Genomic DNA, 11,262 nt, shown 5'->3' on the forward strand with positions numbered 1-11,262 from the left:
ATGTCACTCATGGACTACTAGAATTGATGTCACCCAGAAGCTCATCAAAAAGGTGAGCTCCTCCCCCACCCACACAAAATTAGATCTCTCCAGGAAGGAGTAGGGAGCTGAGCTTTCTGGGGGTGTCCCTCAGGGTCCTCTTAAACCTGCAGTTGGAGAAGCTCTGGTGGGTGCTATGCTCCAACACCGAGAATACCAATACCCAAAGCACTGGGAGGATCCTCTGCCATCTCAGGTTCTTCCTTTTATGAGCCACAGTTATCTTCATTTTTAGGATCGGCCATTGCTTTGAGTTTGTTACTGTGCAACTTTAGAAATTATCCACAGATTCATCCAAGTGATTAACAATTTATCTTTAAGTATGGACAAGGTGGAACATGCCCTCAATCCCAGCATTTTGGAAACAGAGTTTGAGGTCAGTCTGATCTATTAGAGCAGGTTAGGCAGGACTACCTAGTGAGACTCTCTTAAAATAAAAACAAACAAACAAAACAAAAAACCCCAAAAACAATACAACAAAAACCCCAAACCAAACTATGTTTAAAGTGACAGAACAAAGAAAAAGGAGTTGCTCATTTGTTCTTTAACTCATGTTTAAAATTAGGCTTGGGATGGAGATGACAGAGCTCAGAGGGATCTTCCTTTGCTGCATTCATAGGAACACACATGCATGTGAGGGTGCTGTCCTTCAGCTTTTGACAAAAGGTCCTAGATGCCACCTAAAGCTTTAACTTTGAATGTATGGTCATGGGAGAAAATATCTGCTCTTCCTTGATGCTTGAAGCACTCAACAGCTGGCTCCATCATACCCTGATGCATTCTTTAGGAAACCAAATCTGTGTTGAAGCCTCAGCCATGGCCAATGCAAGACCACCTCCAGGCTCCATGGGAGATTTCTTAGAGTCAGAACACTGGGTGCTGTTTCTGTGGGAGGAGTGTGGTCACACCCAGCCTGCTGGGTAGGACAGTGCAGCTGGGCCACAGCTGTTGACATGAATTGTAGGAGACTGTAACTGTTAGGAGAAGGAAGGATGATGACTCTTCTTTGTTCCAATTGCCAAGCATGGAGATGCGTTTGTCCCATTTAGAGAGATTGAGTCATCCAAGACCAATGTGAGGCCACCCAGATGCAACAGCTTCAGCGTCAAGGGCATGTTTTTCTCCCCATTTCTTATCAAGTTTGTCCTCTGTGTTTCTGCACCAACAATCCTTCAAAGAACAGAAGCCAAAGTATATATTCCCAAAGACATTCCTAGAATTGGGGAGTGACTAACTGAATGACATTAAATAGGGAGCCTTCTCTGGTTCCCTCTAAACCAGATGTGCCCACCACTGCTGGGTCTACTCACTTTGTTTCCTCACCCATTCATTTGCTCTTATTTTCATTCTTTCTTCCCTTTTCTATTTCTGCAAAGATAGTTTGTCTTGGTCTCGATCTGCTCCTACTGAGATGGGGAATTTTTTTCTATTTTCTGTCCAGTTACATACATCACAGACGTGAGAGAATGCACGTAAATGTGGATAAAGAAAAAGAGAGAAGCTAAGTGTTTTGCACATATCTGTAATCACAGCACCAGGGAGACTGAGACAGGAGGATCATGAATTTGAGGGATCCTGGGCTACAAGTGAGCCAATGTCTCATAAAATAAAATATGTATCTCAGAGGTTGAATGCTTGACATGTGGACGGCGCTGGGTTCTGTCCTCTACAATGAAGGAAATCAAAGCACATTTACACAAAAAGGGAAAGTATTAGAGGAGAAGGACAGATGGCAAAGGAGGAGAAGGAAAATGGAAAGAGAAAAAAGGGAGGGAGACTGGGAATTTTAAACAGTTTGCCTATCAGTTGAGTGCAGCAACCGAGGCCTGTAGAGTGATGGAGGCAAGCCTGCCAGGGGAAGAGTGAGTATGCTCAGTTCCATATAGAGTAGCTTAGAGGGGTCAGGAGAGGGAGCTTTGTTGAGGCATCAGGGACTTTGACAACCTTGTTTTTGCCCTTGCTGGCCACCATTGCTGTCTGAGCCCTATTCTCTAAGTCACTGACTGACTCTCAGTTCTGAGCTTCTTCAGGGAGCTCTGTGTCTGTTCATTGTTCTGTTCCTGAAATCTGGCCAAGGGCATGGCCCCAAAATGAAGATGGTGCCTCAAACACTAGGAGAAGGAAGCTGGGGGAGGGCATGTTTGACTCTGTGGGAAAAGATCCTATGTCCTTGCCCTAGTACCTCCCCAGGTCTCAGGCAGAGAGAGACTCTCACAGCCAGTTTGTCTATTGCTCAGGTCGTGTGGATCACAGCCACCCTGCCTTACTTTGTGCTATTTGTGCTCCTGGTCCATGGTGTTACACTGCCTGGTGCCTCCAATGGCATCAACGCCTACCTGCACATTGACTTCTACCGCCTCAAAGAGGCCACGGTGAGTACCCGGTGGCCACCTGTTATTGGACCAGGTGGAGGGATGCTTCTTAGGGGGTAGGTGGTGATGGGTGCAGCAACAGGATTAAGAAGGGTAAATTTCAAAATGCTTCTTTCTTAGTTGAGTGTCCAGCCTACCACTATGCTATAGAACAAGGACCAAGAAGCAACCTCTTTCTTGTGTAACTTAGAAAGATGGAAGACCATAGGCCATGGGTCACCTAGAAACTTGTGAAGCACAGCAGGTTTCCATTGGTTCTGCACCTGCTCAGCTACCTTCTTTCACTCAAATATGTAGACACTAAGTCCTAAGTCCTTAGTGTAGTCTTGGTGAGTAGATCTGTCTTCCCCCATTATAATGGAAGGTTGGGAAAATCCAGAATAATACAAGTAGAGATGTGGCAGGCATCATCACACTCAAATGCCTTAGTTTAGGTGTACTGGATATATTTATCATATATATATATGGGGCAATCTTGGATGCTGGAGAAGTGAGACTGACTAGGGCTAAACCATGACACAAGGGTTGGAGAAGGGCTCAAATCTTTAGTCCACTAGCCATATACTGCCTATGTCTCTGCTTCAGACCACATTTTCTGGTCTATGACACTCTCAGGGAGGCAATCCAGTTCTGTAGGAAGTAGAGATGGTGATGACTTTTGTTCACTGGTTTCAGGTATGGATTGATGCCGCAACTCAGATATTTTTTTCCCTGGGGGCTGGATTTGGAGTCTTGATTGCGTTTGCCAGTTATAATAAATTTGATAACAACTGCTACAGGTAAGCACCCCTTTAGAGATCACCAATGCTTGAATCCTGGGGTTGTTCCTTATAGGAATTTAGAGAGGGCTTTATCTAGAGAGGCTTTATCTGTCCTTTGTGGACCATTCTGGTCATTCTGGGAACCCCAATGTGGTTTATGGGGTCCAAGGATCATATTTCACTAGAAGACATCTCTTGGGAAAGTTGAGGTCACCAGCTACAGGAGCCTATGGGGAAGGATTATTGGGAAAGAGGAACGTGGCATGGCTTCCAGAGAAGATGGAACTACCTGTCACTGTTCATCAGATACTCCATGAGGCAGGGGCAGAATAAACGGGCTGGAGAGGGCTGGCTGGTTCAGAAGTAAGACTTCAGGGCAGGTGGGATGCTGAAGGGACCATCTCCAGTTTGGATCAGTGAGCACTGAATGCCATTTCCTGCAGACCCTGTGCTGTGAGGAATTCAGAGCTGGGGCAGACTTGGGTCTACCTCTCTCGCTTTATTTAACAATCAAGGCAGAATCACAGAAAGAACAGGATGGATGTGCCACCAGGAGAGGTTTTAGGAAGGTTAGAAAATGGAATGATCATTCCCTTAGTTGTGTGCTGCAATAAGAGCCTGGAGGTGAACTTGAGGCAAGCTTAGGAGGACATTTGAGGTTATGGTAGGCAGGTGTGGAACAGATGACATGGACAAAGACAGGGAGGTGGTGTGTCAGTGGATCAGTGTTGCTTTGTTTTATTTGTTCCAAGAGTATACACTAGATGTCATGAGAAATAGGCCAAGAAGGAAGGGTGGATCAACACAAAGAGCTAGGAGACATACTAAGCCATGGAGAGTTTACTTAAGGAGAGAGGAACTCTGATTCCCTAAGAGTTCATCAATACCTTTGGTGAGCTCTTTGCTTACACATTTCCCCAGCAGGTACTAACCCAGTGGTGATGAGGTACTGGGGTCCATGTGACAGCATGACAATAGAAAAGAGGGATGATCTTTGAGACTGGATGAGACTAAAGATTCCACAGATGGCCAGTGGTTCATGAGCAGAGTGGGAGTAGTCAGGTGGACTTGCATTGTCAATAGCAGCCCTCCCTCTCTCTACCAGGGATGCCCTGCTGACCAGCACCATCAACTGTGTTACCAGCTTTATTTCTGGGTTTGCCATCTTCTCCATCCTTGGTTACATGGCCCATGAACATAAGGTCAAGATTGAAGATGTTGCCACTGAAGGTAGGTGCCAGACCACTTTGTCTCCAGCTAAAGGAAGAAAGATTGACCTGGCTTCATAGTGCCTTTATGGTTGGAGGATGGTGAGGGTCGGGCTTCCATCTGCTGGGCTTTCTCTTGAGGCCATCAGTGAACATCCCTGGCAATCCTGGGCCCTCAGTATATAACAAGACTTTCTGCTAGCAGCCTAAGAGGAACACAGTTTGTCCTGCACATTCTGCAACAGCCTTTGTGATAATTATCTAATAATTAGTACCAAATCTCTTCCAGATCTGAAGTCCTCATAGTGCCAGGTCTGCAGGTGGTAGCATTAGGTGCTCATAGTGGGTTATTTATACACAAAAGATGTTTAGTTAACTTACCCCTCTGCAAGCCCAGAGCAAGGAGACTGGTTGTCCAGTAGGCTTCTGGTGCAGATCATATGTTGTTTATCTTATTATAGAGAAGTAGAAGTACAGATACCCATGTGTCAAAAGAGTCATGCTTGTAGGAAAGTCGATCTATAACAACACTCTCCACGAAAGCCCGCTTAATACTTAACATCTAATTATATCTTTAAGCTCCTCAGCCTCTTCACATTACTATATTGGGGAGCAAGCCTGAGCATGAATTTCAGTGGGGACAAACTGCATACCAAACCCAGCAGCGTAGCTCCACTTAGTTCTCACAAAGCTGCAAGGCAAGGGTCAGCAGAGCCTCTTTAAAGATGAGTCTTTTGGACTTAAGCTACTTGTGAGCTGGTGAGCAATGATGTTAGCTTTGGCCCCAATCATCCTGCCTTTGGATCCTCTGTCCTTCTCTGTGGCCTTCTGTGTTCTTAAGGCTACAAGGAGGTTGAGACCCAGAGAGAGGCATTCTTCAGTGGACTCTGAGGGTCATGAGTTTCTGAGAATCAGGGTAGAATCCCGCAGAGCAGAAAGTGGGTTTACCACATGTGGCTTGTAGCTGTTCAGGCAAGCTGCTGCTCTCTCTGCCTGGCTGTTTGATGCACAGGTTGTGTGCATCTGCTTTGTATTACTATTAACAAAATCCCCGAGACAATTGACTTATGATGAGGACATGGTTAGTTGACTCACAGTTTTAGAGATTGAGTTGATGACTACTTGGCACTCTTGTTTTGAGGCCTATGTTGGGGCCACATGGTGGTACAACCTGTTAATGTAATGGCTGAAGTGCAAAAGGGAGAGAGAGGGAAGAAGAGCTTGGGTCCCAATACAAGGGCACATCCTCAATAAATGGAAGACTACACTGGGCCTCATATCTTGAACTTCCTACCACTTCGAAACGGCTCTAGCTGGGGATCAAGACTTTGACACAGGGCCGCTTGGGGGACATTGCAGATCTCAAAGATAGCACCACTAAACTATGGCTCCTTCTCTCATGCCCAGATCCTGAGTCTGTGCTGCCCACGCACGACTGATTAAGAGTCTTAAGGTTGGGTTGGAGCTTCCCTGCCCTGTGCTGCCCCAATTGAACATTCCAGCCATTGATCAGGCCTTAATATTTCTTACAGGAGCTGGCCTTGTGTTTGTCCTGTATCCAGAAGCCATCTCCACTCTGTCGGGATCCACGTTCTGGGCTGTTCTGTTCTTCTTGATGCTCCTGGCTCTGGGTCTGGACAGCTCAGTGAGTGATTCCTCTCAGAACACCCTTCTCCACTACTGTAATCCATACCTGTACTCAGCCTGCAGGGCTATTGCTGTCTGGTGTCTGTTTCCAAGGGCCCTATTTTAATACAAATAATGAAGTGAGTCTTCCTTCAAAATGATAGCCTAGGTCAAAGCCAGAAACCTACAGGAACTCCAAATTGTACTGGGCCTCAGACGAGTCAGCCCAACACTTTGCTTTTGTGGATGGGGAGGCAGACTTCAGAAAGGACATGAATAGAATGTTCTTGACCCAGAATTTTCCCACTCATTATATTTTATTACTAACAACCAACCCAAACATTTTGGACCCTGCTAGGTTACTAGATCCTTTTTTTAAATTTAGTTATGTGCAAACTCAGTTCCTGACATCTTTTTAATGTCTGTTTCTACCCTTCAGTCTTAAATGCCTTAGGGAGGGGCTGGCCAGCGGATCTCACTGTCTTTGCTTTTCACTTGGTGGATCTGCCAGATCAGTGTGCTGGAAAGGATTGAGAGGCTGATTCCAGACCTCAGGGAAGAGTATTGAGTTTGATTAACAATGTCTGCCAAGGGCAGTGGAGAGGAACAAGGGACATATGTGATTATTGTCTGTCACAGCAGTGGCTCATAAGGAATAGACTCACAGTTTGTACTTAAAGTGACCACTTTGCTTGGAAAGGCAGTAAGGGACCCTTGTCATATACTATGTAATGGAGTTCCCACTCTGGAGAAGTTCTTTGGTTGATGTTTCCAGAAGGTTCTATTTGCATATAGATGTGTCATCTGGGCACTATATCCTTTTCCTCTCTATTTCTCTTCAGTACTCACTCAGGCTGAGTGAATCAGCGGTCAGGGACCTGTTGAGGAGGCAGGCAAAAGTTAACTCTTCTGCATCCCATATTATTTGAGTGTGATTGAGACTGGATCAGAAAAAGAGGAAAAGATGCTTAGGAGGAAGGCAGGGCCTGCCAGTTTCAGAAGAACCTGATGTAACTGAAGCTGATAGTGAACTACAGGAAGGAAGCCCTTCATTCCTGCCCCACCCTCCTGGTTCTCTACAGATGGGAGGCATGGAAGCAGTCATCACAGGATTGGCTGACGACTTCCAGGTCCTGAAGCGGCACCGGAAACTCTTCACATTTGGTGTCACCATAAGTACTTTCCTTCTGGCCATGTTTTGCATAACCAAGGTAAGTTTGGGCATGGGGCAGTCTTGGATTTTCTAAGACTGTTTCAAAAATCCAGACATTCTCAGCCTTGGTACTGGGATGGGCTGAGTGGGGTTGAGCACAGGGGTTCTGCTATCCTGAACCCTACCCAGCCCTTGGTTAGAATGTAGACACATTTAGCTGTACAGCCCTGTCACCCATGTTTGTAAACAGGGCTCTGATCATGTGGGAACGGGGATAAGAAGGATTTGAAGGATGGATAGGATAGCCAGTGACAATTTATACCTAGGTTGGCTCAAGCCCTTTCTCTCTGTGTCCAGGGAGGAATTTATGTCCTGACTCTGCTGGACACTTTTGCAGCAGGCACCTCCATTCTGTTTGCGGTCCTTATGGAAGCTATTGGAGTTTCCTGGTTTTATGGTAAGTGAGAATGTCACAAGTCTTGGTCCTCAGAGCTCCTGGGATCTGTTTTACCTGGAGAGGGAAGGGGGCTTTTCATGTCCAAGACAACCACCTGGTTCTCCAGAAGTGAACACCTCATTTAATAGGTGTAAGACTCTCCAACTCTTAGTTTACTGGGCTGAAAAGACCCAGGAGAGACTCAGTGCCAGTATCTGAAAGAGAACCAGTAATGAGCTGCAGACCCCCAGCCACCTGACAGTGCAGGTATCAGATTGAACAAACAAAACAGCTAAACTTCAGATGAACGATGAACACATGTTTTTAGATCAGAATGACCCAAATACTTCATAGACTTTCCTGATGCTGATTTTTTTCCATCATGGGTCTAAAATTCAAACCTGAACAGGTATCCTGTATTTTATTCACTAAACTCACTCTGGAGCTGGACTGAGAAATCAAATGTCAAATGTGTCATAACTGCTCATTTCCCCTCTATGTGACAGTAGTAGGTTGATCTTGTTTTTATTCTTTCTGGAAGGGATTGCAGCATGTCATGGTCTCTTTCAGATTATGGTTGGAGGGGTATCCATGTGAACACATACGTGGTTAGATGGACTGTTTTTACAGAAAGACTATGCAAGGGGAAAGAACCAGGCTGGGGTCAAGGCACCTGGATCCTCAGTCTGGGTTATGTCCTCCCTTCTCTGAGCTCTGGCTTCCCTCTTGTTAGATAATCAGAGTGGCACAGGAAAGGTGACTGTCCCAGAGTTTGTCCTCTCTCTTGTTTGCCATTAGCAAAGTGCCTGTCGAGCCTCCTGCATTTCAAGGTGTCAGTCTCTTGCCACCTGCCCTGCACTCTGCCAGAACCTCATGCAATGGCTTCAGGGCCTGCATCTGTGGGCTCTCTGTGACATGTTTCCCCTATGTGCTCCCAGGTGTTGACAGGTTCAGCAATGACATCCAACAGATGATGGGGTTTAAGCCAGGCCTGTACTGGAGACTGTGTTGGAAGTTTGTCAGCCCTGCCTTCCTTCTGGTATGGTGTGGTTTGGGTACCTGTAGAAGGGTGGTTGAGTACAGGTTGGGGGTGGGCTGATCATATTTATTCCCTGGGGGAGGAGGTGCTGGGATCTAGAAGCCTGGTCATGCAGGCAGGACTCTTAGAAGGGGCCGGGGATATTGTACCTTAGTGTGTCTCCAGCCAGGTCTCCTAACCACCGCCCATGCTGTTGGGCTGGCTACAAAGTCACTTTTGTTCCTTCCTCCCCGGTTGTCTTCGCTATCTTGAATCTTCACTATCACTTGCCTCTTGAACACCCTTCTTTTCTTTCTCATTTCCTCCTTCGATCATCTCATTTTGTTTCTATCTCTGACATTCTCTTCTCTCTTCCCTCCACTCTCTTTTCTCTGTTTCTCCTTCGTGCCCCCACCCTTTCCCCCAGTTTGTGGTGGTGGTCAGTATCATCAACTTCAAGCCGCTCACCTACGATGACTACGTGTATCCTCCCTGGGCCAACTGGGTCGGGTGGGGCATTGCCCTCTCATCCATGATCCTGGTACCTGCCTATGTCATCTACAAGTTCTTCAGCATTCGGGGCTCCCTTTGGGAGGTGAGCTCTGGCATGGCTATTGTGGGATAAGGGGAGGTGGCATTCTTGTTGGGGTGAGAGAGTAATAAGAGGATACTTGGGGTCAGCATACCCACCTCATTTATCAAGTGATGACCCTTCCTGAGCCCCAGTTTCCACATCTGTAACCTGGGAATAATATCTTGTGCCTTGGAAGAGAAAAGCACTTGGGGGCTAAGTATAGAACCTGGCCCATGGGAGGTGCTTCTTGCATGCCTGCATGCTGCCCATCAGTACTGGGGCTGTTTCTGCTGCTCACAGGAGAAGGCAAAGCTCAGCCATGCCTGTCCCCTTTTAGTGTGTGTTATGTCCCCAGATACCCCATCTCTCCTTGACTGAGTCCACTACCATTTTTATAATCATAATAATATGATCAACTTAAACCAGGGGTTTCTGAAATGATTCCTTTTCCTTTACATATGTTCATCGTGTACACACACACATACACACACACATACACACACACACACACACACACACACACACACACACACACACACACCCCTCAACAGAGGTGCCCTTTATCCTGAAGCTACATCAAGACTTATTGCTGTACAAACTAGTGGTGGTAGTCTTTCCAAGTGTCCTTATTTTGTAAGGCAAAGACTTCACATCTCAGCTGCTTTGGCCACATCTGAGATCTGGGCCACTGAGATTCCCCCTTCTCTCCCTTCTTCCTTCTTCACAGAGAGTGGCCTATGGCATCACGCCAGAGAATGAGCACCACCTGGTGGCCCAGAGAGACGTGAGACAGTTCCAGGTAGCTGCAGAGCTGACCTTGGGGGTGGTGTGGGACAGGATAGGGTGAGTTTTGGTTATTCTCTGTGGGGTGCCCAAGCAGGATCACAGTTGGAAAAACTGGGTGATGGCCAGCTTTAGCTTAGGGGCTAAGGTGATGGGTGTCCAGTCAGCCTCCTCCTCCTGCTGCTGCTGCTGTTTCCTTGTGCCGATCCTGAGTGCTGGAATATTCCTGCTTGCATTCTACCTCTGACACGTTAGGGACAGAGGTGACTAAGTTAGTGTCACCAAACTAAGTTGGGCATTTTATAATCTTGAAGGCACAGTTTCAGGGCATTAGTAACAGCTGCTGGCCCCAGAGGTGAGGGTGGTCCTGAGGGGTGAGGGTGGCGCCTGCTGAGCTTCCTCTTTGGGGTGGCTTCTTTGCATCCAGCCTCAGCACCAGTTAAGGACTGTGTTCTGAGGTCTGTGCTGGGAAAGAGGATGTTTGTTTCGCCTCCCCTTTGCTTCTTGATGTCCCAACCAGCTGGCCCATGGTTCTTCAAGACCCCACTGGCTCTATCTTCAATTATGTTGGTCCCACTGTCTTTCATTGCAGTTGCGGCACTGGCTGGCTATTTGAACCTGGCTCCGAGGAGGAGGAACCCATCGGCCATCCAAGGGCATCCTCTTCACCCCCATGTGGATACCGCCTTGGGATTCCTGTCCTGGAAGAACCTTTTTCATCCCTCTTGTTTTCCTGGTTACTAATGATTCTATGACTCTGGTTTTGTTTGCCTTCTGTTAATCAGGCATGGAGGCAGTGAGTGTGGAGAACTAGTGAGTCTCAAGGAAGAGGATGAGAGGAGGGAATGGAGCATGGCCTCTGGAACTCTGGCTAGAAGGCAATCTCAGTGCACACATGAGCTGAGGTCCATGGCTCAGGCAGAACCTCTTCCTGAATTTGCTTGTACTTCAGATTGTAGAAGAAACCTTCAGTTAATCAAGGCCAAGAGAAGATTGGCTTTTGGCTAGATATCAAAAGCTCAACCAAAGCTTGATGGGGTCTGTGTGGGAGCCAAGGTTACCCCTTTTCCACCTAGTCAACATTTAGATACCTGAGCCTCTGTGTGGGAGTTGGGGTTTATTTGCACCTAAAATATGACTGGTAATGTTTTAGGGGTTTTAAGTAAAAATCCTCTGATTTAAGTTTTCTGGTTAATCTAAGATTGGTTTTTGGAATGTTCTAAACTATTACTGTAGCTTCTGGTGTTTGGATAGTCCCAAACCATGCTGTTAGGGGAAGAATGTAGCTGGAC

The 11,262-nt window shown here is 46.7% G+C and overlaps 1 protein-coding gene across 1 annotated transcript in view; it reads left to right on the top strand.

The window, feature by feature from the left end:
* The window catches only part of Slc6a2 (solute carrier family 6 member 2), a 34,248-nt gene extending 23,662 nt beyond the window's left edge, over positions 1-10,586 (top strand). Inside the window, exons 5-14 of the mRNA XM_027406103.1 lie at positions 2,277-2,411; positions 3,087-3,190; positions 4,278-4,402; positions 5,913-6,025; positions 7,089-7,217; positions 7,517-7,616; positions 8,534-8,634; positions 9,041-9,208; positions 9,915-9,986; positions 10,563-10,586. Of these exons, the coding sequence (XP_027261904.1) occupies positions 2,277-2,411; positions 3,087-3,190; positions 4,278-4,402; positions 5,913-6,025; positions 7,089-7,217; positions 7,517-7,616; positions 8,534-8,634; positions 9,041-9,208; positions 9,915-9,986; positions 10,563-10,586 (1,071 nt within the window). The remainder of the gene's footprint in view (positions 1-2,276; positions 2,412-3,086; positions 3,191-4,277; positions 4,403-5,912; positions 6,026-7,088; positions 7,218-7,516; positions 7,617-8,533; positions 8,635-9,040; positions 9,209-9,914; positions 9,987-10,562) is intronic.
* The last annotated feature ends 676 nt before the right edge of the window (positions 10,587-11,262 follow it).

This window comes from Cricetulus griseus, chromosome 3, assembly GCF_003668045.3.
Source record: "Cricetulus griseus strain 17A/GY chromosome 3, alternate assembly CriGri-PICRH-1.0, whole genome shotgun sequence".
NCBI classification, from domain to species: domain Eukaryota; kingdom Metazoa; phylum Chordata; class Mammalia; order Rodentia; family Cricetidae; genus Cricetulus; species Cricetulus griseus.